A 26,581-nucleotide genomic window follows, 5' to 3' on the forward strand; every position below is an offset into this window, starting at 1 on the left:
CTCAAGGTGCCAGCGATACCTGGCGTGTGTGTGTGTGTGTGTTTGCATGCCTGTGTGTGGGCCTTGTTTGTGTGTTGGCTTGCTTGCCTGTGTGTGTGTGTGTTTGTGTGTACAGGGAAGCATTTGACGTGGTGACGACAGGAGCCCTATCTCTGCAGGATGGAGAAAGGTGAGCAGGCAACAGAAGGAGCCCATGGAGGAGGTATCTGACATCTGTCAGGATCCAGCGAGGTGGGGGGGACCCACCCCCCCCGCAAGGGTCGGGGGTCACATCTCACACGGCACTCGCTGAAGTTGTCACGACGCCGTGACACATCCTTGGCAACGGTGACCAAGACCCGGACAGGACGGGACAGCGCCGGACGACCACGGAGCACTTATTCCTAACGCCTACCCTGTCTGAGGGCACGTCTTTCTTTTTTCTTTTCTCTCTCTCTCTCTCTCTCTCTCTCTCTCTCTCTCTCTCTCTCTCTCTCTCTCTCTCTCTCTCTCTCTCTCTCTCTCTCTCTCTCTCTTTCTCGCTCTCTCTCTCTCTCTCTCTCTCTCTCTCTCTCTCTCTCTCTCTCTCTCTCTCTCTCTCTCGCTCGCTCTCTCTCTCTCTCTCTCTCCAGTCACAGAAACGTCAGTGTTGTTGTTGCTGCCGTGTTTTCTTCATTTTTTTGGGGTTGTTGAGGAAGCCGGGATGTAGGAAGGTCAGCTGACAAGGCAAGGTCGACAAACAAACAAACAAAACAAACAGGAGGAATTAAAATGGAGAGAGAGAATAAAAGAAGGAGAAACAAGGAGAAAAACGGAGGAATGTCGGGGCCAGTGAGGCTGACGGCAGGGAGCAGGCCGGCCTCTGTGCTCTGTCCTCTGCCCCCCTATCGCCAGCACGGCCCCCCGCCCCCTCCCCAGGTCAGCCCGTCACCCCACCATCCCCCTTCCCCACAAACATCACCCCTGCTGCATCACAACAAACAGCTTCACACTCAGAATACATTAATGTGTCCCAATAATGACTTCTTCAGCTTGAAAGTGATTCTTTGGTAGTTTAACCTTCGTTAATCATTGAGAACAACGTCAAGACCTCAAAGACTCGTGGTAAGAGGATAATGTCTCTGAGTAAAAACAAAATGGTTGCCTCTGTTGTTGAAAAAAAAACGCAGCAAATTCTAGCATGTATTGAAGTTTCGGTTTTTCCATTTCTTTAACTTTTATTTCGTGGACCAGATCAGAATGCAGTGAGCTTCCCCGCCTGACATCTCTACAGGCACACGTACGGATTGTGTCTGCTGCTACGGCAACCATCTTCCATCTGCACGCAGAAATCCGTTTGAAAATAAAGTGTTTCTACTGTTTACCCTCCTGCTCGTCTTTTCTCTCTCCGTCTCTTTTTCTCGTCCTGTGTGAGTTCTGACATTGGAGATGGCAGGTGTCTGTGAGGGTGGTGGTGGTGGTGGGGGGGGGGGGGGCGAGGGTGAAGGGAAGAGGGAAGGGGAGAACGGTGTAGGCTTGCCTGTGGGCAAAGGCAGGCGCCCCCCCCTACCCCCTCCCCCCTCCCTCCCTCCCCCGCCCCACCTCCCCCCACCCCGCAGGCGAAGCGGCCTTCAGTGTTTAGCTGGGGGCGCAGGATCCCAATCACAGACTCTGCTGCACCCCTAAGGCACTTATCTCTGCCAGTTACCGTCAAGAGAGACTCCCCCCCCCCCCCCTCACACAATACCCCCTGTTCTACAGTTCCTGCTCCACCTCCCTCTCTGCAGCTACCCTGTCCTCACATCTCCTCGCCTTCCTCCATCTCTCCATCTCTCTTTCCCCGGTCTCCATCTCTCCATCTCTCCATCTCTCCTCTCCTCCACCGGTCTCCATCTCTCCATCTCTCCATCTCTCCTCTCCTCCCCCGGTCTCCATCTCTCCATCTCTCCATCTCTCTTCCCCGGTCTCCATCTCTCCATCTCTCCATCTCTCTTCCCCGGTCTCCATCTCTCCATCTCTCTTCTCCTCCCTCCTCTCTACCTCTCTCCATCTCTCCTCTTCCCCGGTCTCCATCTCTCCATCTCTCTTCTCCTCCCTCCTCTCTACCTCTCTCCATCTCTCCTCTTCCCCCGGTCTCCATCTCCGCCCCCCCCCCCGGTCTCCATCTTCCCTCCGTACTCTCTCCTCCTCTCCTCCTCTCTCCATCGCTCCGTCCCTCCTCTTTACCTTTCTCCTCCCTGGCACATGGAGGCAGGATGGAGGGATGCACAGGATCTGAAAGCTTGAATTGTTTCCTGGCTTGTTAGTGAATAATGTCAAAACATTCTCTCTCTCGTCCGTTCAGCAGGGTTCACGTCATGTGATCATGACAGCAGTGGTTGGGTTTTTTTTTTTTTCTTGGTGTGGAGATATGCACATCAACAGATGTTGGGCGGGCCTCGCTGTTCTTCAGTTAGACTGACGGAGAACACTGGCCTGTTTGATCTGAGGAGAAACAGTAATTTAATAACTGTTAACCATGGAGAGAGAGAGGGAGAGAGGGAGGGAGAGAGAGAGAAAAAGAGAGAGAGGCGTGTGTGTGACAGAGAGAGAGAGAAAAAAAGAGAATATTGTAGGAGGGAAAACCATTAAGATTAACAGATGACACGTTCAACTGTGCACATGATCTGAAGCTTAGTTAAACACACACACGCTGCATGTCAATTATTTAAAACCACAGGATGCTAAGTCCAGGTAATCTCGTGAAGTGTAAATAACATTCTTTTTCATGGCAGCTTAATTGAATTCATTTGCCTCCATTTAGAAATAACCGAATTAGGTTTGCTTTTAGATGTCTTCCAGAGCGTTGAAGAGAAACTGGGCCCAAGTTAAAGAGACACATTATCCTGCAAACCCCTTTAAATCGAGAGGGATCTCCACAGGTCTAAAGGAATCTAGAGGAAAAGACAGCAACCTACACACACAAATTCACACATCCACTTCCACACACACACACACACACACATCCACCTACAAACACACACAAACTCACACATCCACTTCCACACACACACATCCACCTACAAACACACACACAAACTCACACATCTACCTCCACACACACACACACACACAGATTTAGGGCCGCCCACCAGGCGGCCATTATGAAAATATGGTTGACCTTTCAGAACCAGGAAGGCTGCAGAGTGGAGCGGGTCCTTCAGGCAGCTGTTTGGCCAGCCAGCTCGGCCCTCTCTGACAACATATGCCAGTTTCTCCCTAAATGTTCTGTCACTGTATTAAGAAATTTAAGTACAACAGTATAATTTTTATGAAGCCTATAAAGGAAGTGCTAGCGCCACATTAATTTCTTCATGAACAGTGAACTTTCCAAGCTAAGTGCTACTGGGTTACATAATTAATTCCGGCTAGCTGTGAACCCAGATCTATATCTCACTCTCTTTACTTTCTTTCTCTCGACTTCCTTTCTTTCTTTATTATTTATTTGGCTCTTATTCTCTGTTCAGCCCTGTCTGCTGGTGAATGCCTGTAAACAAGCATCTCATCCGTTCCTCTATCCAGCCATTCATCCATCCATTCATCTGTTACAGGTGTGGTTTGCATCGCTCATCACTTCCTCCCTCGTTCGCCCACACGGGGACTGGGACTGACTCCCATCACTTCCTCCCTCGCTCGCCCACACGGGGGCTGGGACTGACTCCCATCACTTCCTCCCTCGCTCGCCCACACGGGGGCTGGGACTGACTCCCATCACTTCCTCCCTCGCTCGCCCACACGGGGGCTGGGACTGACTCCCATCACTTCCTCCCTCGCTCGCCCACACGGGGGCTGGGACTGACTCCCATCACTTCCTCCCTCGCTCGCCCACACGGGGACTGGGACTGACTCCCATCACTTCCTCCCTCGCTCGCCCACACGGGGACTGGGACTGACTCCCAGTCAGCCACCAGCTCAGAAACATCAGACCAAACATGGCTTCAGCCAGCTGTGCTGTGATAGCATGGGTGGGCAGTGTTTATCCTGAGTTGTCAGTTTCACTTTTTCTGTTGCACTTCCAGCCCTCCGTCCAACTACCCTCCCTCCCTCCCTCCCTCCCTCCCTGCCTCCCTGCCTCCCTCCCTGCCTCCCTCCCTGCCTCCCTCCCTCCCTCCCTCCCTCCCTGCCCCCCTGCCTCCCTGCCTCCCTCCCTGCCTCTCTGCCTCCCTCCCTGCCTCCCTCCCTCCCTCTGATTGTAGCAGGGTCTTGTACAGCAGTGGCTGCTCTCTGCTCTAATGATGTTCAGACCTCCATCAAAGTGTTGGCCCCCCATGGTTCCTCAGGCCGCCGGATGGAGCCAGGAGGACACACACACTGAACACACACACAAACACACACATGCACACACACTTTGTACACACACATGCACACACTTTTGCACACACACATCAACACCATACAATCATGCACTCACACACACACACAGCACACACACAAAAACACACACACAGTGCACATAAACTCTTAATGTAAACACGCGCTGACAAACACTGACACAGCAACAACACACACTGCCCTCTCTGCTCGCTGTATCAAAAACAAAGATGGTTTTAAAGATGGAGCAGCTTTCATTCCACGTCTTGTTCCTTTGCACAGTGTGTGTGAATGGATTGGTATGTTACAGACCAGTGGTGCAGCGCGATGCAGGGAAAAATCTATTGATTTCTTGCCAATATGTTTCTGTGGCCAAGAGAGGAATATGGCTACAGTGTGACCAGCATCCTTTAAAACACCTTTCCTACAACATGTTCTCTCTCTCTCTCTCTCTCTCTCTCTCTCTCTCTCTCTCTCTCTCTCTCTCTCTCTCTCTCTCTCTCTCTCTCTCTCTCTCTCTCTCTCTCTCTCTCTCTCTCTCTCTCTCTCTCTCTCAGTTTCCGTAACTTTCTCTCTCTCTGTTTCTCTGTCATACACTTCTGCTTTTCATTATATCTTTCAATTTCTCTGTTTTACTCACTCTCTCCGAGGGATGATGTTGATATGCCCCTCCCACTCTCGGCCCAGTTGTCCACCTGACAATTAAACAGTATCTAGTCCTTAGTTAGCGACTCATAACACACACACACCCTTCTTCAGGTGATAATTGGTCTCTAAAGCCACATCTAACTCTTCTAATTAATCTGGACCTGTTGTCCAATCATAATCTTTCCATGTACAGCGTTTAGCGTATTTTCCTGCACACACCCGCTGGTCTCGCAAGCGAGAAATATACATGTATATTTACATACTGTAAACTGCATATACATGTTTGAAGAATATGGACAATTCAACTATGTGGCTCGGATCAAATCCAGTTGATGTTAGTGAGGTCTTTGTCCAGAGTCAGAGTCAGTAGACGACAAGATCAGTGTTGTCTGTGCTGGAGGCTTGTTTCAGGGGTGCAGTGTGTGTCACAGCGCTGCCTTCCAAAGGAAGCTTCAAACACCTCCCGCAGTCCCAGGCCAGACGAGCCGATCTGAGAGCAGCGAGCGCCCGTGTCCCCGGAATCGGCCCTGCAGACGTCTGCCTCGGAGGGAGGGAGGGAGGGAGGGAGGGAGGGAGGCAGGGAGGGAGGCAGGGAGGGAGGCAGGGAGGGAGGCAGGGAGGGAGGGAGGCAGGGAGGCAGGGAGGCAGGGAGGCAGGGAGGCAAGGAGGCAGGGAGGGAGGGAGGGAGGGAGGGAGGCAGGGAGGGAGGCAGGGAGGCAGGGAGGCAGGCAGGGAGGGAGGGAGGGAGGCAGGGAGGCAGACAGGGAGGCAGACAGGGAGGGAGGGAGGGAGGGAGGGAGGGAGGGAGGGAGGGAGGGAGGGAGGGAGGGAGGGAGGCAGGCAGGCAGGCAGGCAGGCAGGCAGGCAGGCAGGCAGGCAGGCAGGGAGGGAGGGGACAGAGAGTCGGTCAGTCTGTCTGTCCATCTGTCTGTCCGTCAGTCCAGGGGGCGCTATCACAGCGCTCCCTCGCTGCGTGCCTCAGTATGGAGCCTGTCTTTGTTGTGCTCGCCCCCCTGTGCCCCCCTTCCCTCCCGATGGTCTCGGTCCCTCCCCATGTGTGGCCCTGCTGTTAATTAGCTAGGCGCTAACGTAGCGGCCTCCGCTCTTCTCTGATGCGCACAATCGCAAACAAAGGCCCCGGCAGCCAAGGGGACCGGGCTGATTAAAGGGTCGGGCCGTTATCGCGAGGTGTAACAAAACGAGTCGAGAAAGCTTTGAAGTGTGTGTGTATGTGTGCGTACGCCCATGTGTGTTTGTTGTGCGTGAGTACGCCCATGTGTGTTTGTGTGTGTGTCCTCCAGCCTCCCGTGGCTCAAACAGACAGAGCTATATGCATTATTCATTCTAATGTATGGAACACGCCCGCTTATGCAGATTCACAACAAAGATACAAAGTTTCTTTGTGTGGGTCTAAATGGCCAATTATTTTTCTTTGTAATGATATCCGCGATGGTCAAACGAACGAACAATGTGTGCGTGTGTTGGACCCGGGTGTGTGTGTCAGCGTGTGTGATTGAGGCATTCGCTTTTTCCTGCCTTTTATTCCAGCTTCTTTCCATGGTGCAGATGAATGACTGTAGACGGGGGAAGACAGAATTAGGTGTCTTCAACCTGACTGACTCAATGGGATTCATATCAAGAAGAAAGTAGATAAGGTCTTACCTGCCCACCTTAAACTATTATCTTAGAATCTGCGTTGTTGGTGGGAAGCAGCAACCTCCGTGACTGTTGTGTGTGTGTGTGTGTGTGTGTGTGTTTGCATGTCTTCCATCTCTCTCCCCCTCACCCCCTCCCCTTCCTGTGTGTGTGTGTGTGTGTGTATGTGTGTGTCTGTACTGGCAGTGACAGGTGAGTGTCTCTTTACTGGAGTGTTGTCAGTGAGGGATCTCCTCCCGCACAAACAGACCAGCTGCCACTCAGTCCTGCTCCTGTCACCATCCACAGCGTGTGTGTGTGTATGTATGAGAGCGCCAGTGTGTGTGTGTGTGTGTGTGTGTCAACGTGACAGGTGTGAATTAATGAGAGGAGCGTGATGGGTAAGAAGAAGAGCCGGAGGTGGGCGGGACGCGGGAGGAAGGAGGGAGGGGACAGGGGGACAGGAAGGGAACCTTACCACGCAGGAGCAGCGTGAGAGAGGGGGAGAAGAGGAGGAGAGGACGAACGAGGGAGACAGGAGGGGAGGATGTGAGAGGAGAGACCACCGGTATATCAGGTGTCCCCCCCCCATGCAAGCCAACACAGGGACAGATCAGCTTGAGGAACGAGGAGGACTTTACTTGCCTGTGTTTCGGGGTGTGTGTTTGTGTGTGTGTGTGGCTAGGGGGTGTCATTCTGTATATGCTTTTGTGCGTTGATGCATCCGTGCATGAGTGTGACTGTGTGTGGTCCTAAGTGCCTGCACGTGTGTGTGTGTGTGTGTGCCAGTTTCCTCCCCAGGCCAGCAAAGCGAGACCAGCAGCCAGTGTGAGTCTATCAGCATGGCACCTGCTCCAGAGAAGTCCTGATGAACCAAAGGTTGTCTTCATTAGGTACATTAATATTCATGACGGATGGTAATTCTGACACAGAAAAGGTCTCACTAACCTTTTCTGGCGCATTTTTTCACTTCTCAAGGAAATTACAGGGCGGCGATGGCTTAATTAATGCCTGGTCTGCCCGCTCGTGGTTTGAGGGCCTGTCACTTGGAGGCTGGGGGTATCTGTCACCTCGACAGGATTGAGAGAGAGAGAGAGAGAGAGGGGGAGAGAGAGAGAGAGGGAGAGGGAGAGAGGAGAGAGAGAGAGAGAGAGAGAGAGAGAGAGAGAGAGAGAGAGAGAGAGAGAGAGAGTTGAAGGTAGACAACAGATCAGTGGGTTCTCCTTCAGTGCTGATCCTCCTGTGGATGTTGTTTCACCACACACACAAACACTCACAAAGACATAGAGATATATACAGCATTTGGAGTCGATCAAAACACAAACACACATAGAAATGCACTCCGTGTGTTCACTCCTGTAGGAACATAAATAACTCAAAGAATAATGTCTTCAATATGTCAAAATCAAATGTTCAAATGTTCAGCCAAAGCTCTCACGGCCCAGTTCAGAGGGCAGTGTGTGGGTGGGGCGGTAGGAAAGATGGAGTGAGAGATTGAAAGACAGGAGAAATACCCCAAAAGAGGCAGCGAGAGGGGGCGGAGAAGTGGAATAAGAAAGAGAGACAGAAACACAACCCGTGTGTGTGAGTGCTCAGACCGTGAGGAGGGGAGGCAGGTAGTTCTCATTATGCTGTTGACTCAATCACGTCCCTCAGGTGGGAAACAGGAGGAGACACAACAAAGCAGGCTAATTGCTCTGAACATGATTGCACCCATCTTGTCAGCATTCAATGCTTTAAGACGGCCTTGTTTTTTTTGTATTATTCATTGGAAGTGTTTTCGCTTGTGAGTGTATGTCTGGAGGGGGGGTGGTCTGTCTGAAGGGGGGCGGGGGGGTGGGAAGTCTGGTTAAGGTTGCGTAAGTACAGTTTTAGGATTTCAAACTGCACAAAGCACTCGTAAGAACAATGTCGTAAAACACATCTGTGTGCGCTTGTGTGTGTGTGCGCTCGGCTCCAATACACACAGTCCACAAAGAAGACACGACACTTGTGCATGTGCTCAAAACGTGTTCGTTTATAAACTGTGTAAGAATCACATTTCACTCCAGCCCGACTTAGCAACACGTAATTACCCAGGGTGCTTTGTTGTGACAGCTTCAGTCGCTCCTCATCACCAGCCCTGCTGAGAGTCAGCTAGCCAGTCAGGCATGTTCTCCCCTACCTCTCAATGGTCACATCTATAATGGAAGCGGATCCCATTTTGGGATCCCCACACAAATTGACAGGAGAGTCGTCTGAAAGAAACGAGTCAATTATAAGCATCTCTCGATATCTTTCTCTCTCTCTCTCTCTCTCTCTCTCTCTCTCTCTCTCTCTCTCTCTCTCTCTCTCTCTCTCTCTCTCTGTCTGTCTTTCTGTTTTGCTCTCACTCTCTTTTTTCCTGTACGTGTTCAGTTAAGAATGTACATGTTAGCATCATTAACAGGAAACAATGTTACTTGTTAACTGTTTTTTTTAATCATTGTAAAGCGTGAATTGGAGAGAGAGAAAGGGAGAGAGAGAGAAATTGAAACAAAGAGAGGGAAAGAGGGAGAGGGAGAGAGCGAGAGATTAAAATGAACCTGAGATTACTCTCAGGTTGGCAGTCTGATGCAAGCGTTGCTGTGTCCTGGAGTCACAGCCCTTCAGATGACCCTGAGGCAACTGTCACATGTGCGTGTGTGTGTGTGTGTGTGTGTTTGCATGTCTTGGGCTAGGCATGGGACCGGGCTGAGCTTTTGATGGGCAATAAGATGTAATTTTTTAGGTGGGTTGCCATTATCCTTGGGGACGTCTTTGTTATGATAACAACATGTGTGGTTATCTGTTGACACATGTTAGTGTGTGTTAGTGTGTGTGTGAGTCATTGGATGCTAGTGTGTGTGTGTGTGCTTGGGCTTTGGGCTGGGGACGGCCCCCATGCTGCCTGTGAGGACTGTCGCACTGCATGATGGGAAGACATCAGAGAGAGAGAGGAGAGCGTGAGAGGGGGGGAGGTTGAGAGAGAGGGAGGGAGAGAGAGAGAGAAAGGGAGAGAGGAGCGAGGAGAGCGAGAGTCCAGGGCTAAAGCCTCCAACCTCCTCGACCGTCCATAACGGACCGGAGTTTGAGTTCGACTTTCAAGCTTAGCTTGGCACGCGGCCCCTTTACATGCAGTCACTTTTGTGCACACGGGTCGGACGAAACCTCCCTCGCCATGCGCATACATGCACCGGCACGCGCATGCCCGCACCGCGCACATGCGTGGAGAGGCTAATGAGAGCCGCTCAAGCTGATGCCGAGACTCGGCCGCGCTGCGTGTCTAATGGTTGTGACAGGACATGCAGAATGCCTGGCGGGGAAGTTTTCGCCACAAACACACACCAAAAGACTCGCCCAACGAACACGTGATGACGCTAGCGTGTGGGAGCGGGCGGGACGTGTCAGAAATGGATGTGTGTTTGTGTGTCTTTGTGTGCGAGAACTTCCTCTCCCGCGGTGCTTCTGAGCGGTTTCATGCAACACACTCCGCTCCCTGATGGAGAAAGCAGCAAACTCCATCAGTCAGTCCCAGCGGTCGTCTAAGTAAGTTTGGACCACTTTGAAACCCTTAGATAGTAGAGTTGGGAGGGGGGGGGAGAGATTTAGGGGGATGGAGACAGATGCAGAGCAGAGGCAAAAGCCAAAGTCAAAAGCAGAGGCAGGAAATAGAGGCAGAAAGAGAGAGGTGGTGTAGAGACAGGGCCAAAATCAGGGCCGGGGCCGAGGCTACGGGCAGAGGCAATGGCAGGGACAGAGGCAGAAGCAAAAGCAGAGGCAGGAGTGAACGCCAAAGTAGAGGCAGAGACAGCAACAGAGGCAGAGCTAAAAGCAGAGGCAGAGGCAAAGTTACAGTACAGTTCTTTAGGTCTGCAGCCGGGTAAGCTCCAGGGTGGGGCTATGTGTCGGGGCCCCTCTGCCCAGGATCAGGCCCTCATGGCGGGAGAGAGTAGCTGAGAGGGCCCCTCTATAATCTGACACCCATTCTCCTCTCGCTCACCTGCAGCTGTGAGCTCACACTGCCAAGGGCCCCTCCAAATCTCTCTTCTTTTCTCTCTGCGCCTCAACCACTCATTCTAAATCTCTACCCATCCATCTATCCCTCCTAGCTTGCAGGTGTCTGCCTCTTTTCTTCTCTCTCTCTCTCTCTCTCTCTCTCTCTCTCTCTCTCTCTCTCTCTCTCTCTCTCTCTCTCTCTCTCTCTCTCTCTCTCTCTCTCTCTCTCTCTCTCTCTCGCTCAAACTCACACAAACTCACACCCTCCCCCGCTATCTCTCTCTCTGTCTCCCTGACTCTCTTGTCTCCCTGGCCCCCCCACCACAGCAAGCCCAGTCACCCCCACTCAGTCACAATTAAAACCCTGAACCTCGGCTCCTTTTCAGACAACGTGGCAGGGCCATCCTCCATCATCTCACAAGGTCCCTTTCATCTCCACACGCCTCTTCTTTAAACACCCTCCTCCTCTCCCTCCCCCCCGAAACATCTATCTGTCTGTGGCTGAACATCTCCCCAGTCTGTGGCAGGACAGTCCCATGTGAGTGGGGTCCGGGGGGGGGGGGGGGGGGCGGGGGGAGCAGGGGGGGGGGGCTGGAGGACCCCCGTGATCTCCGGTCAGCGTGGTTAGCAGATTAGCGTCCACGGGTCTCTTTGTCCCACCGTCCACACGTGAACAATGAGGTCTCCGCCTCAGAGGCGGCGCGCCGGCCCTCGCACGCTCCCGCCGAGACGAGCGGCATGACGCCATGACGCCCTGACCCCGCAACTCCCCCCCCCCCGCCCCCACGTCACCTCCTCCCCTGTTCCCTGATAAGCCCTCCACCCCCCCACCGCCCCCCCCCCCCCTAAACTCCACCACTAACCAACCCCTTCCCCCGACACCCCCCCCTCCCCCTTCAATAGAAGCCCATAAGACAGAGAGCCACCAAAGTGGTGGGAAGAGTCTGCTCAGCGATCGTATGCTAGTTCCTTTGGCCCGTCTAACTCTGACCAGCAGCACACACACGCACATGCGTACACACCACATCCTCCCTTTAATGAGGACATCTGGAGCCCGGTTGGCAGCACACCTTACTGAGGGAGGGGACGGAGCAGAGAGGGGAGAGGGGAGGGGGGACGAAGCAGAGAGGGGGGGAGGGGGGAGGGGAGGGGGAGAGGGGGAGATAGGGAGGACGAAAGCAGTGGAGAGAAGCGAGTGCGAGTGTAGCTGATATTAACAGGACCCGAGGGAGGGCCCGATCACAGGAAGGCCCCAGGGAACACTTACCACTGGGGCCCCTAGCTTGTTACAGGGGAACCCAGGGCCTGCAGGGGCCACACACACACAGGTGCACACACACACACACAGGTGCACACACACACAGGTTCACACACACACACACACACACACAGGCGCACACACACACAAATACATGCAGTAATACAATGAACCGCACTACAGACATATACAGGGGCCTTACAACACTCTTGTATCTCCTCTTCTCCTCTCCTTTCCTCTCCTCTGCCCTCCTCTGCCCTCCCCTCCTCTTCCCCCCCCTCCCTTCCTCTCTGCCCTCCCCTCCTCCTCCCCTCTCCTCTGAGAATGAAAGAGTGATTGGGACAGGAGGGATTTTGCCAGAGTGGTCCCTGTTTACTCGTTCTAGACCAAATGAAGTATGTGAATGCAGCCGTGCACACACACACACACACACACACACTCTTCACCCTCGATCGCATGATGCGTGTAGAATGGCAGTCATATAAAATTGAGAATGTTAAATTGCTTAATCTAAAATTATAGATTTAAAACATAAAACATTTTTCCTCCCGAGATCTATATTAAATCTAAATGGAAATAGTTTAACTGAAAACGTTTTCAGAAGTCTTCGTCATTCTCAACTTCAGCAAAGTTTAGTGGAGTACTTCATCTTTTATAACATCCGTCACCTCTTGCCTGGTTGGAGAAGGAGCCTCTCTCTGTAAGTCTCTCTCCCTCTCTCTCTGCAAGTCCCTCCCTCTTTCTCTTCCTCCCTCTCTCTCTCTCTCTCTCTCTCTCTCTCTCTCTCTCTCTCTCTCTCTCTCTCTCTCTCTCTCCCTTTCTCTCTCTCTCCCTCCCTCTCTCTCAACCTCCCTCCCTCTCCCCCCCCCCTCTCTCTCTCTCTCTTTCTCCTTCGTGCCTCTCCTCATCTCCATTCTTCTCTCCCAGCTTGTCACGAGCAGGGGGCTCTCCTCTGTGGGGTGTGTTTAATTGAAAAGCCCTTACTTGAAGGTGGAAATGGCGTTGAGTCTAATCTCTGTCACCTGGTTACTCCTGGTGAGCAAAATCAAATCCTTTCTTTCTCGCTAGTCCTCTCACTTCTAAGAGGGAGTAGGAAGAGGTGGCGGTGGTGTTGGGGGCTCTTTAGAGAATACTGTCTTCTATGGTGGGGGGGTGATTTGTCAAAGACTCACTCACTGTGGTATGTGTCCTGTTGGGGTGAGGGGGTTAGGGAATTGGGGGGGGGGAGAGAGAGACAGAGAAGAAGAGAGACAGGAAGAGAGAGAGAGAAAGTGAGAGAGACAGAGAGAAAAAAAGAGACAGAAGGAGAGAGAAAGAGAGAGGGGACGAGAGTACCGGTATGTTCCCAGTCAAAGGGAGGTACTATCAAACTAAACAAACCAGTCATCCAGATATGATTTCAGGCAGCATCTTCATACACAAGTCTGAATGCCCTCCACCCTCTATCTCTCCCTCCCTTTACTTCTCGGACCCCCTCCCTCCCTCCCTCCCTCCCTCCCTCCCTCCCTCCCTCCCTCCCTCCCTCCCTCCCTCCCTCCCTCCCTCCCTCCCTCCCCCGAGAGACAATAAGGGAGAAACAACCCCCCTCCACCTCCCCCCCCCCTCTCTCCCTCTTCTCCTCCTTCCCCTCCCTGCCCTTTCTTGCCTCTCCAATTAAGCTGCAGCGGCAGGTTTCCATCATCTGTCTGTCAGTGTGTGTCTGTGTATAGAGTGTGTGTGTGTCTCTGAAGTGCTGAGGCAAGCCAGGCCTGTCAGGAAATGAACTCATCACTTTGTGACAGCTGCTAATTTCTCCCTCTGCCATGTCACACACACACTCACACACACACAAGCACACACGCGCACACACACACACACACGCACACAGACACACACACACACACACACACACACAGACACACACTCACTCCCTGCTGCAGCTCATAATGAACTACCCAGCTCTGATTATAGACTTGCACCGGGTGGAGAAACACACACACACACACACACACACACACAGACATAACCACAAACACACACACACACACACAGACATAACCACAAACACACACCAACGTATGCCTACAAAGATTGTACATCTCCTCTCCTGCGCCTAAGAACACACACAGACAAACACACGCACACTTGGGAGGAGAATGTGAAAGAAGACTGGCGGATGGGATTATAGGTTTTGGCTGAGCGACTGCTGTCTGTGATCCTGTGTGTGTGTGTGTGTGTGTGTGTGCACACAAGAAAGTGAAAGAAAAGGGAGAGGGAAGCAGAGGAGAAGATAGATGAAGGAGGTGGCCGACAGGAAGACAGACATGCCATGTGGAATTACTGGGGACTTTTCCAGGTTATGATAGAGATTTTGTTTCTCCTCTCTCTCCTTCCCCCTTCCCCTCCCCGCTGCGTCTCTGTGACAGCTCTCTATCACCATCCTCCATCTTAGCGAGTTGATCTTTTGATGCCCTCTGAGTGGGAGTGTGTGTTTGAGAGTGTGGGCGTCTGTATTTGAGGGAGAAACAGTGTGTGTGTTTGTGAGCCTGCTGTGTGCATGTGTTTTCTCCATGTCAATAGTAAGCCGTTACTTTTATAGTTGTCATTATGGGCTGCCCCTCACTCAATCAGGGCAGTGTGTGTGTGCGCGCGTGTGTGAGAGGGTGTGCGTGGGCTTAAATTAATATTGATTCTCCTTCCATTGTCAAGTACCACAGGGATAAAGGAGATGTGTGTGTGTGTGTGTGCGTGTGTGCTTATGGGGAGAGCAGGACTGTGTGGGGTGAGGTGATGATTAGGTGGGATAGCGATCATGATGATGATGATGATAATGATGCAGAAAATGATAATGATGATGATGGTGATGGGAACACATTTAATGTGCTCATCGTAGGGATGTATGTAAGCTCATGTCGTTTGTATGTGTGTGTGTGTGTATGTGTGTGTGTGAAGGTACATTCTGGATGCTTTCATGAACCATACTTGAGGAAATCCCTTCAGAAGATTAAACTTTATTCAAATCCAAACGCATGTACAAGGTCTCATCGCAGCTCACTGAAATAATGCCCGTTCGTCAAGACAAAAATTCAGCCAGTTTATTCAAATGAAAATCACAACAATAACAACAAAAAACATGGCTGTCAAGTTAATCTTTCAGGTTTGACTTTGCATCACCTGGAAACAGATACTTGAGCCTGGATGACAGCCAGCCAATCATCCTTAATTTGGAGTCATCAGTTGTGGTGTTCGTTGTGATTGGTCAGAATCCCACAGTAGCTGATAAAACCTGCCAAGCTTAACACTCGACAACTAAAATCCAAACAAGTTAGACTACAACAACTAACGCATTTTAAAAAACTGTAGCGGAGATAATTCGACATACAACAAAATTATCAAACAATATTTCAAAATATGTTTAATTCATCTGAATAATGACATAATTCAACATTCTGTTCATTTGGATTTCCCTTTCATCAACATAAGACATTATCTGTCTATCAAACGGGAGTATCGAATTTATATTAATGAAAAGAAACACTGAAATGTTAAAACCCAAACACTACCAGCTCTTCTGGCACTTGTGATTGTTTGAGGGTGGTGGCGAATATTAAATAAATTAGCACCAAAACCTCACTATGATGACAACAATGTTCACCTGAGATATTATTAGCCACAAACAGAAATAAAAAAAAAACTAAAAAGAAAAACATCATCAAGGTCTGCTCTGCCCTCCATTATTGACCTTGTGCCGGGTCACGCAAATCCATACCCCAGAGGTAAAGCTACAGGGCAGCAGCGTTTGACCCTCACCTCACCCCAGCCTGCTCAGCCCTCCAGGACCACGTTGTGCGGCGCGCCGTCCAGGTAGACCACCATCCCCCTCCCGGCTTCCTGCCCCTCCTCGCCGGCCCCCTGCCCTTCCTGCCCGGCCTCCTCCCCCCCCTCCCCCTCCCCCGCCGCGTACACCGCCCCCTGCACCTGCAGCGTGGAGTCGTCCAGCTCCGTCACGATGTAATGCGTCCCCTCGTCGTTCACGATCACCTGCGTCAGACCCTCCTTCATCATCAGTTGGCTGGCGGCGAACTGCAGGACTTCCTGCACCACCTCCTCCTGGGTGGGCTCCTGACCCTCCTGCTCCTCCACCTTCAACTCCCCGCCCTGCAGCTCTGTCGCCCGGGCCGCGGCCGAGGTCCCCCTCCCCTGGCCCCCCGCCTCGGACCCACCCTCCCCCCCCTCCTCCTGCTGCTGGCCCATCTCACTGACCGCGCTCAGCAGGGCGTCCAGCGCCGTCGACGACTCCGACACCATGTGACCCACGCCCACTCTCCCTCCTCCCCCTGTCACGGTCACCTCCCCGCCCCCGCCAGACTCCAGCAGGACGTACTGCGTCCCCCCGCCCGCCAGGTGGTGGCCTCCCCCGGACGCCACCTCCCTCCCGGAGGAGATGACCTGGCCGTCCTCTGTGATGTGGAGGACTTCTGCCACCTGAGGGGAGAGAGACAAAGACAGAGACAGAGACAGAGAGAGAGAGACAGAGACAGAGAGACGGAGAGACAGAGAGAGACAGAGAGGGAGACAGAGAGGGAGACAGAGAGAGAGAGACAGAGACAGAGACAGAGAGACAGAGAGACAGAGAGAGACAGAGAGGGAGACAGAGAGGGAGACAGAGAGGGAGACAGAGAGGGAGACAGAGAGAGAGAGAGACATAGAGAAAGAGACAGAGAGGCGGAGAGAGAGAGACAGAGAGACAGAGACAGAGAGAGAGAGACGGAGAGACAGAGAGACAGAGAGAAACAGAGAGACAGAGAGGGAGACAGAGAGGGAGACAGAGAGGGAGACAGAGAGACAGACAGAGAGAAATATTAATGGAGCAAGAGAGAAAATGTTCAATTATCCAACGATAAAGGACCCCAGGCAAACGGAGCATTGTGGGTGCTGTAGTTGTGGCGGCTCACCTGTCCGGCCATGGCGAGCGTCTGCAGCGTGGCGGCAGCAGACTCCTCCAGGGCGTGGTCAAACGTGACATCTCCGCCCCCGTAACCTTGGTAACCCTGGATGATGATGACCTGCTGGACCTCCTCCTGCCCCGAACCCTCCGCCGACCCCGCCCCCCGGCGCAGCGGCGACTCGCCTGACTCCGCCTCCACAAAGGTGGCACCCTGGCCCTTCAGGCGGCACTCGAACGACTTGGACACGATGCCTGGAGCACACACACACACACACACAAAGAGCAAGTCAAATATGAACGCAAATAATGGCATGTTAAAGTGCCGTTAAAGTCCTCAATGCGAGGGTCCTTCACTTCAACTTTTACTGCGAAGAACCAAGAGTGTTAGCAGTACTGCACACTGTATAGCGATGTTAATAGGATGTCATGTGCTACTAAATATACTGTTCACTGCCTATGGAGTTCACACCGCCAACCTGTCCCTCCCTGTCACGTTAGCCTATCACCTAGGCTTGCAGTGGAGTCACACAGCGACACCTGCAAACTCCCAGCTCAACAAAGCAAAAGAACGAGACCACAAAAAAAAGTGTATTCTGCTGAAGGTAAACTAGCACTTAGACATTCCTGGTAATTAATAAACAGGTAATTAATGCATCATCCAGGAAGAGTATTAAACTGAAGACAGATCGCGGTGTGTGATGTCAGCAGGTGCTAATTGGTCCACAAAGTTGTTGCCAAGGTGATGATAAGTGTGTTAGAAGCACCATTGTTTTGTGGTTGTGCGAATCCAGACGTGGTTAATCTATCCAAGAGAAGATCTGTAAAATCCAGACACGCTTCATCTGTCACCGAGAAAATCTGCAGGATATGTGAAGTCATGGTGCTATGTGTGCATTACCCATAATTCAAAGCACTTCTGCAGTTTGGAGATCCTGGGGATGGTTTAAATAGAAGACAGACAGAGACCCCATCAAAGTTGGGAATGTCTGGATGATGAATATCTCAATATCTCCCCTTTTAGTGGAGTGTTTGTGTGTGTCTGTGTGTGTGTGTGTCTGTGTAAGGTGGAGGGAGACAGTTTAAATAAGAAGACTTTTCTGTCTGATGGCATACTTCTTGGCCTACGCACAAAAACACACAAACACTCAAAGAAAGACAAACACACATGCAAACACACACACCTACACAAACACACCGACACAGAACAATCCACTCATCAATCATTTACATCACCATCTCTTGCTGGCATTTGCGTCCTGTGTTCCGAAGGTTGATCATGTGATCTCCAGACCCTGTGCATCATGTGACTCTGATCTAGCCCTGGCCTGATCTAGATACAGACATCGCAACCAGACCACTACAGAGCAAGAGAGGGAGACAGAGGGAGAGGGGGGGGGGACAACTGACATTTACAACAGAGGCTACCTGTTTACACACATCCAAAGGCACACTGACACAAACACACACACACACACACACTGACACACAAACACACACAGAGGCCAGTGAAGGCTAACATGGTTGCATAGCTGCATGGTTATGCAGGCCAGGAGGAGACAGAAAGGGAGAGGCCAATAACTCACTGCTGAGACCGCCTCGCTGTGTGTGTGTGGGTGGGTGGGTGTGGGTGTGTGTGTGTGTGGGTGGGTGTGGGTGTGTGTGTGTGTGGGTACGCGCGCGCGCCACATTAGCCGTGGGGTGCTGTACAAAGGTTTATGTGGTGTCACTCAGTGACGGTAGCTGTGAATCAAGTTAATGTTGCACATCCCATCCCAGCCACTTCCCCCACTCCAGACACTCCCCCCCCACACACACACAAACACACACACACACACACACCACAGAAAGGCGGTGTAATTTTCTCAAAAGAGACGCACACTAGTAAGAAAATGTAATCCCAAGAGCAAACAGAGAGACTAGAGAGAGAGACCAGACAGAATACAGAGAGACTAGAGAGAGAGACCAGACAGAGAACAGAGAGACTAGAGAGAGAAACCAGACAGAGAACAGAGAGACTAGAGAGAGAGACCAGACAGAATACAGAGAGACTAGAGAGAGAAACCAGACAGAGAACAGAGAGACTAGAGAGAGAAACCAGACAGAGAACAGAGAGACTAGAGAGAGAAACCAGACAGAGAACAGAGAGACTAGAGAGAGAGACCAGACAGAATACAGAGAGACTAGAGAGAGAAACCAGACAGAGAACAGAGAGACTAGAGAGAGAGACCAGACAGAATACAGAGAGACTGGAGAGACACTAGAAGGAGACAGGAGAGAAACCAGAGAATGCAGCGCTAGACCTGAGAGATGGCCGACAGACAGACCAGAGAGAGACCAGGGAAAGACCAGCAGTCCAGAAGTAGGTATTGATCAGTGATCGATGGCAGGTCCTCTTAGCAGTTACCATCAGGGGAGCAGTCACAGCCCACATACAGCATGTAGACAAACACAAACACAATCACACAAACAAAATCAATTGGACAGACAAGATAGACTTAACACCCACTAAACCCACAAACACAGACAGACAAACTGACACATACACACACAGACACACACACAACCCATTTCTGGTGCTCCGGATATCCAGTGTGTCACTGTATCAATGTTACACCTAGTCACCTTCAACAACTCTGCTTCAACTGGGACACTGTGTGTGTGTGTGTGTGTGTGTGTGTGTGCATGTGTGTGTGTGTGTGTGGGAGGGAGAGAAACCCCTTGTGTGGCCCCTCAACCCAGACTTGAGGGCTGGATGGGCAATGGGGAGAAGCTGGGAGGGATGAAGAGATGGATATATATGGAGGGAGAGTGATGGAATGAGACGTGGGTTCTGTAGTTCTGGGCTAGGAGGAGAGGGCATGCTTCAGTGTTTGGCAGGACAGGACAGGTGACCAGAACAACACCAATTACTGTCCTCCCAGAGCGACAGCAGTGGGTCAGGGGAGAGAGATGGACACACACACAAGGGCAGAGGAGAGACACAGGCCTACAGGGAAGGACACACTCCAAGGACAAACACCTGAGAGTGTGTGTGTGTGTGTGTCTGCAGCACAGATCAAGAACAGGGAGGTGCCCTCCTCTCCTTCCGTCTCCTCTCATCTCATCTCCTCTCCTCTTTTCTCCTCTCCTCATATCTCCTCTTATCTCCTCTCCTCACATCTCCTCTCATCTCCTCTCTTCACATGTCCTCCTCTCTCCATCTTCCACTCCACCTCTATACTTTCCACTTTCCTCTAGCCCCTTCTCCATCCCTCTGTCCATCTTCCTCTCTCCATCTCTCCTCCTCCTCTCATCCCCTCAGCTCCTGTTCCACTGACTCCAGCAGGGCAGAGAGGCCGGGAGAGGTCATGACCCTGGAAGCACAGTAGACCTGAGCATGACCCCCCTTTCTCTAGGAAGCAGACATGTGGAACAATACCACACAGCCTCTTTTCCTTCATCTTCCTTATTCCTCCTCTCATCCTCCTTTCTCTCCTTATTAGCTCTCTCTCTCTCTCTCTCTCTCTCTCTCTCTCTCTCTCTCTCTCTCTCTCTCTCTCTCTCTCTCTCTCTCTCTCTCTCTCTCTCTCTCTCTCTCTCTCTCTCTCTCTCTCTCTCTCTCTCTCTCTCTCTCTCTCTCTCTCTCTCTCTCTCTCTCTCTCTCTCTCTCCCCCTACATCCCTCTCTCTTCTCCATCTTTCTCTCCGGATCTCTGGAGGTGGACCTCTGATTGCTTCTTTAATTAGCCATGTCAGACAGCTCTGTGGATTCACTGGAGATGTCTACACTCAGAAGATAATTACACGCCGCTACCTCCCTCCCTCCCTCCATCCATCCATCTATCCATCCATCCCTCCATCTTTCCTACTCACTCTCCCGTGATTTCATGATTAATTATGGATATGAGTTGTGCAGAATAAAGTGTTTTGGCTAATCAGACTGAAAATTCCTTGTGTAATTACGCCGGGTAGAACATGTTTCTTTGTTGCGTGTGGGATAGAGGGAGAGAGGGAGAGAGAGAGTGAGAGAGGGAGAAAGAGAGAAGATCTGACAGACAATAAGCTTGGCGAAGGATGAGAGGAGAGGGAAAACCCCACACTAGTCTGAAGGTCTCTGTCCCACCGGTCTCACCCTCCAAACTGAACTGGTCTCTCTCAATACAGCAGGACAGCAACACACACACAGAGAGAGAGAGAGAGAAAGAGAGAGAGAGAGAGAGAGAGAGAGAGAGAGAGAGAGAGAGAGAGAGAGAGAGAGAGAGAGAGAGAGAGAGAGAGAGAGAGAGAGAGAGAGAGAGAGAGAGAGAGAGAGAGAGAGCGAGCACTGGGAGGTATGTCCCTCTCCTCAGAGCTGGTCTAATGAATGCCTGCTAGGGGTGTTTGGCCTGCTCTGGCCGGCCCCCTCACTCTGCTCCCACGGAGTGACGGACAGCTCCCCGGCTCAAACACACCAACAGCAATGCACCCTGGGACGGGACAGATCCACACACTGTGACCTGCCCCTCCAACTTTGTTATGTTTGTGTGTGTGCTTGTACATGAGTGTGTGCATATTCGTGTGTGTGTGTGTGTGTTTGTTTGTGTATGAACGGCCAGACCCTCAAGGCACGGGAGCTGATCACAGGTGAGCGAAGAGAGACCTTCACACACAGCTGTCATCTAGACCACAGACAGAAGCCAGCCCAGTGTCTGTCTGTCTGTCTGTCACACACACACACACACACACACACTCACACACTCACACACACACACACACACATGAAACTGCTACATGGCCAATTAGAGAGAGACCCAGGACCACAGGACCCCGACCCCCTCTATGGAAACTTTGCGGCAAGACGCGGAGGATGCATCGTCCTGGTAATTGCCGGTGCAAAATACGTTTTTCCCGGTAATGAAATTTCCGGCTTTAATTTGAAAAAATTGGGGAAATATCGTCCTTTTTTCTCCCTGTGTTTTCTCTTCTAATTGCATTTAGAGCTGGAGTCTCCTGTACCCGCGGCGCCCCCCGACCAGAGACCACGCCTATTCATCTCCCTGGCATCCAATGGGATTAACATTCAAATATGAACACTTTCACTGCTCCAGGGTGAAGAGGGCCATTTGGGATTGGGGAGGGAGGGGCTTGTGAGGTTAGGGTCAGGCTCTGTGCAATAACTAGATGAGCAGTGGAATTGTTCTCCACTGGATATAACAGTATGCACACTAAGCAGGGTTAATTATTATAATTGTTTAAATCCAAGGATATCTGTTATGGCAAGCCGTTTTATCGTTTAACCAATGAATTGTTGATATCCAAAATTCGAATTGTTGATATCCAAAATGCAATTCTTGATATCAAGAATTCAAATTTTGGATATTAAGAATTCATTGGTTAAATGATAAAACGGCTTGCCATAGTCTGTAGAGTTGAACGCAATCACCAACGATTTCTCATAACTTCATTAACACTTCAAACACGGAGAGTTGTCTTAAATGCAATTCTTCTGATCCTTGTGGTTTTTTAAGGAATCACATTTGAGACAACTCTGGTCGATTTACGACTGCTATTTCGAGTTCAGAAAGTCTTCTGAAGTTCAGAACAAATCCCAGAGGAGAAAACTTTCATGAATGCAAAAGATTTTTCTAAATCCAATTCAGAAGAAATTCCTTCTTAAATTCTTCTTAACTGCGTTCAAGAATGAGGCCCTATATTTGTATTTGTTCTGTGATGAGAACAATTACTATTTTCCTGTCCTTCATAATCACTTTCTCTAGTGCTGTGTCAAGACCTCGCCCCAGTCTCAGTCCTAGACCCAGTCCCTGTCCTAAACCTAGTCCCAGCTCTAGACCTAGCCCCAGTCTCAATCCTAGACCCAGTCCCTGTCCTAAACCTAGTCCCAGCCCTAGACCTAGCCCCAGTCTCAGTCCCAGACCCAGTCCCTGTCCTAAACCTAGTCCCAGCCCTAGACCTAGCCACAGTAACAGCCCTATAGCAATCCCAGTGCCTGCCCTAGACCTAGCCACCCTGCCCTACTAGTCCTACAGTCTGGGGGCAGAGAGAGTGAGATAAAGAGTCTATTTACCAGCAGTGCTGGGCCAGGAAACAACATGTCAGTCTGAGAAATGAACGAGGCTCAAATCAACACTAAATCAAATCAAATCAAATTCAATAATATCGACGACAGTAGACCAAAGTAAGCTCTTTCCACCCTTCACTCCTTCAACACAGCTTAGCTCAGCTGGGGAGAGAGAGAGAGAGAGAGAGAGAGAGAGAGAGAGAGAGAGAGAGAGAGAGAGAGAGAGAGAGACAAAAAGAGAGAGACAAAAAGAGAGAGACAAAGAGAGAGAGACAAAGAGAGAGAGAGAGAGAGAGAGAGAGAGAGAGAGAGAGAGAGAGAGAGAGAGAGAGAGAGAGAGAGAGAGAGAGAGAGAGAGAGAGAGAGAGAAAGAGATAAGTGACAAAGTTCCTAAAGTGCTAACTAAGAGCTGATTCAAAAACCACTCAGCATGTATTTGACCCGGGTCAGAAACCCATTGAAGATTGGAGCATAGACCGAAGAGATGCACAGTAGAGGCACAGTAGAGGCAATGCAGAGGTACAGAGTAGAGGCACAGTAGAGGCACAGTAGAGGCACAGTAGAGGCAATGCAGAGGTACAGAGTAGAGGCACAGTAGAGGCACAGTAGAGGCACAGTAGAGGCAATGCAGAGGTACAGAGTAGAGGCACAGCAGAGGCACAGTAGTGGCAATGCAGAGGTACAGAGTACCAGCACAGTAGAGACAGTAGAGGAAGGAAGAGTAGAGGCAGAGGAGGGTCCGTAAATGACAGAGCCACATGACACAACTATGAAACTTCAGATGTAATCAATAAAACTAAGCAGGAGAGCAGGCGCCAGGCAGACACACACACACCATCACTCTGGTCAGAAGACACACACACACACACACACACACACACACACACACTGACCGGAGCCAAGCCTATACACATTCATACAGAAGGCTGGTGGGACCGGCTGACCTTGAGGTTGTTACAACAAGCTCTTCGTCAGCTCTTCTACCAAATATGTTTAGAGAGAGACGCACAGAGAGAGACACACAGGGAGAAACAGGGAGAAACAGGGAGAGAGGGAGAGCAAAAGAGAGGGAGAGAGAGAGAGAGGGAGAGAGACACACATGGAGACACAGGGCAAGAGAGAGAGAGAGAGAGAGAGAGAGAGACACACAGGGAGACACAGGGAGAGAGAGAGAGAGAGAGAGAGAGAGAGAGAGAGAGAGAGAGAGAGAGAGGACAGTGCTGACAAGGCCAGAATAAAACATGGTTACTCCATCATGTCTTCCAGGTTCCAGGGGGGGGGGGGGGTGACTACTCTACTTCCTGGTCCAGGAGGTCACACGGCACCCAGAGACAAGATGGAACACGGAGACCCAAGACGCATGACAGCGGCAGCACCTACACACACATTACACGCGCTGATTACACCGAGAAAAACACAAGACATATCGGCCCGCGCAACACATGTGCACGCACACAGATTAAACACTGAGATAGCACACACACACACACAGATTAAAGAGAGAACACACACACACACATTCCACACACTGATTAAAGCACCGGAGCGAGGGAGTGCATCTCTCCATACGGTTCACGCCGGCCCGTCTTTACCATCGGCCCAATTACAGATTACTATCAACTAAATCAAAAAGAGAGGGATTATCGCCACATGCATGAAGACATATATAATAATTCCTTCCCCCCCCCCCCCCCCAGCTGAGAGATTGGAGCCGTACGCGGGAAAGCATTTGTATTTTCCTGATTATTTCTCTATCTCTCAGTAGATAGGTGGGGGTCGTTATTCTCCCCGCTATGCCTGTCTCCACTCTACCTCGGTAGAGGCCCAGGAAGGTGTGTGTGCGCTAGGTGCGTGCGCGCGTGTATACACGGCGCTGTCGTTAGAATGTGCACCTTTTGCTTTTTTGGACTCTCCCAGGGACACACTCCTCCGCCCCCCGCGCCCCCCCCCCCATCCTCCCCAACACACACACCAGACCCACCTCCGTCCCTGTATCACTGGGCTGGTGTGAGGGGGATGGATGGAGTGCCCCCCCCGAACGCCCCCCCAGAGCAGACCTGTCCAGCCAGACAGAGAGCCTGCTGGAAAACAGATAGAGACAGACTCCTCTTGTCCCTGCTGGGGATTCAGGGGGCTGGAGAGTTATGGCCTGAGAAGGAGAGAGAGAGTGTGTGTGTGTGTGTGTGTGCATTTATGAGGGTGTGTGCGCGTATTTATGAGTGCGTGTGTGCGGGTATATTTACAAGGGTATGTATGAGTGTGTGTGTATTGTATGCGTGTGTATGCAGGTGTGTGTGTGTGTGTGAGTGTACAGTGTGTGTGTGTGTGTGTGTTTATGAGTGTATGATAGGAAGACAGATCAGACTACCAGCGGAGCTCCTGGGGTCATTTGTAACCGTGGCACCCGTCGAAGCTGCTGCCCAAACCAGACATCCCATAATGACCCAGACTGATGATGTTAATAAGACATGCTGGCCCTCTCTGCAAGACCTGGGGACCCTGGCATAGGTAGAGAAGATCTCGGAGAACACACACTCACACGGAAGCAGCCACACGCACGCACACACACACACACACAGACAAGCATGTGGATCGCACAGATGACGTGAAGACGCTCCCTGTGTTCCACCAAGCAGGGGTGTTGGTTGTGGAAGGTTCCGGCAGGAGGGTCTCTCCAGCGGATAGACCCATGCGGATGGGGGCAGGCAGCGCCGCAGAGGGTGGGTAACCAGAGAGGTGAAACCCACGCTACAGACACGGACACGACTCCGTCTCCCAGGCGCCAGGACGGCACCGGCCATGACACCGTCCATGTGTCTCTCTCACACACACACACACACTTATTGTCTTATAGATTCTTTAACGTGTGTTCAGTGTGCATAGACTCATTGATGCTGCCGGGATCATATTCCCAGTCTGCTTCTACTGTGTATCCAATGATCCACACACACTCTTACTCACACACACACACAGCTGAACACTGCTATCACGCTAACAGCAATCATGCTGTGAATGACTCCACATCCGCTCACTTAGCGACACACCGATCTCCTGTTTTATTGACAAAGCTACCTTCCATAGAATATGAAATCCTCTTGCTCAGTGCGCTGGCAGGAATAGGCTCTCTCTGGGAGTGTCAGGCGGGGAGAGACGTGTGGGTTCTAGAACGTTCAGCATGGCCTCGGCGAGATGCGGTAGGCCTCTACGCGTTTTTCTAATTCTTGGAGCGTAGTTCACTCGACCCGTCTTAGTTGCTGCCATAGCATGCTTCAGGTATCTAACCCGCGAGGTTTTACTCCACGAACTAGCTGGTTCTGCCTCAGCTATCCATCGGTGGAAGTATCCAAAAAGTGTGTCGGTCTGCACACGCTATATCAGAATTAGTATAAACACTAAAAGACAGGGAAGGAAAGAAATCAAACTGTCGCTTTTCTCGAACACCGAGACGACAGAGAGAGAATAACCGCCTCCGCTTAGTTAGCCTTGTTAATACGGCGTGCAGAATTCGAATGTGAGAAGGTGCCAGTGTGAAAGGGAGAAGGGGCCGCGCGTGGCGTTTGACCTAGCGGAGCGTACCTCTCTCCCCCATCCCCGCTCTCCTTCCCTCCATCCCCTCTCTTTACTCCTCGGCTTCAAGTGTCTCCAAAACTAATAAAGCCACTCGCAAATCTCCTCCGTGAAGCCCTCCATACCACCTGTCACATTAATAACGCGCCGCCCGTATTCAAATTTTCTGTCGAAAAGCTAAAGAAAGATTGAATGCCCCCCTCCCG

At 51.3% G+C, this 26,581-nt stretch overlaps 1 protein-coding gene across 1 annotated transcript in view; it reads right to left on the reverse strand.

The window, feature by feature from the left end:
- Positions 1-14,819: 14,819 nt before the first annotated feature.
- The window catches only part of znf407 (zinc finger protein 407), a 94,848-nt gene continuing 83,086 nt past the window's right edge, over positions 14,820-26,581 (reverse strand). Inside the window, exons 11-12 of the mRNA XM_084669136.1 lie at positions 16,780-17,024; positions 14,820-16,309 (exon numbers count right to left, since the gene is read on the reverse strand). Of these exons, the coding sequence (XP_084525262.1) occupies positions 15,650-16,309; positions 16,780-17,024 (905 nt within the window). The 3' untranslated portion in view covers positions 14,820-15,649. The remainder of the gene's footprint in view (positions 16,310-16,779; positions 17,025-26,581) is intronic.

This window comes from Hypomesus nipponensis, chromosome 2, assembly GCF_054491055.1.
Source record: "Hypomesus nipponensis isolate SF chromosome 2, ASM5449105v1, whole genome shotgun sequence".
Lineage (NCBI taxonomy): Eukaryota > Metazoa > Chordata > Actinopteri > Osmeriformes > Osmeridae > Hypomesus > Hypomesus nipponensis.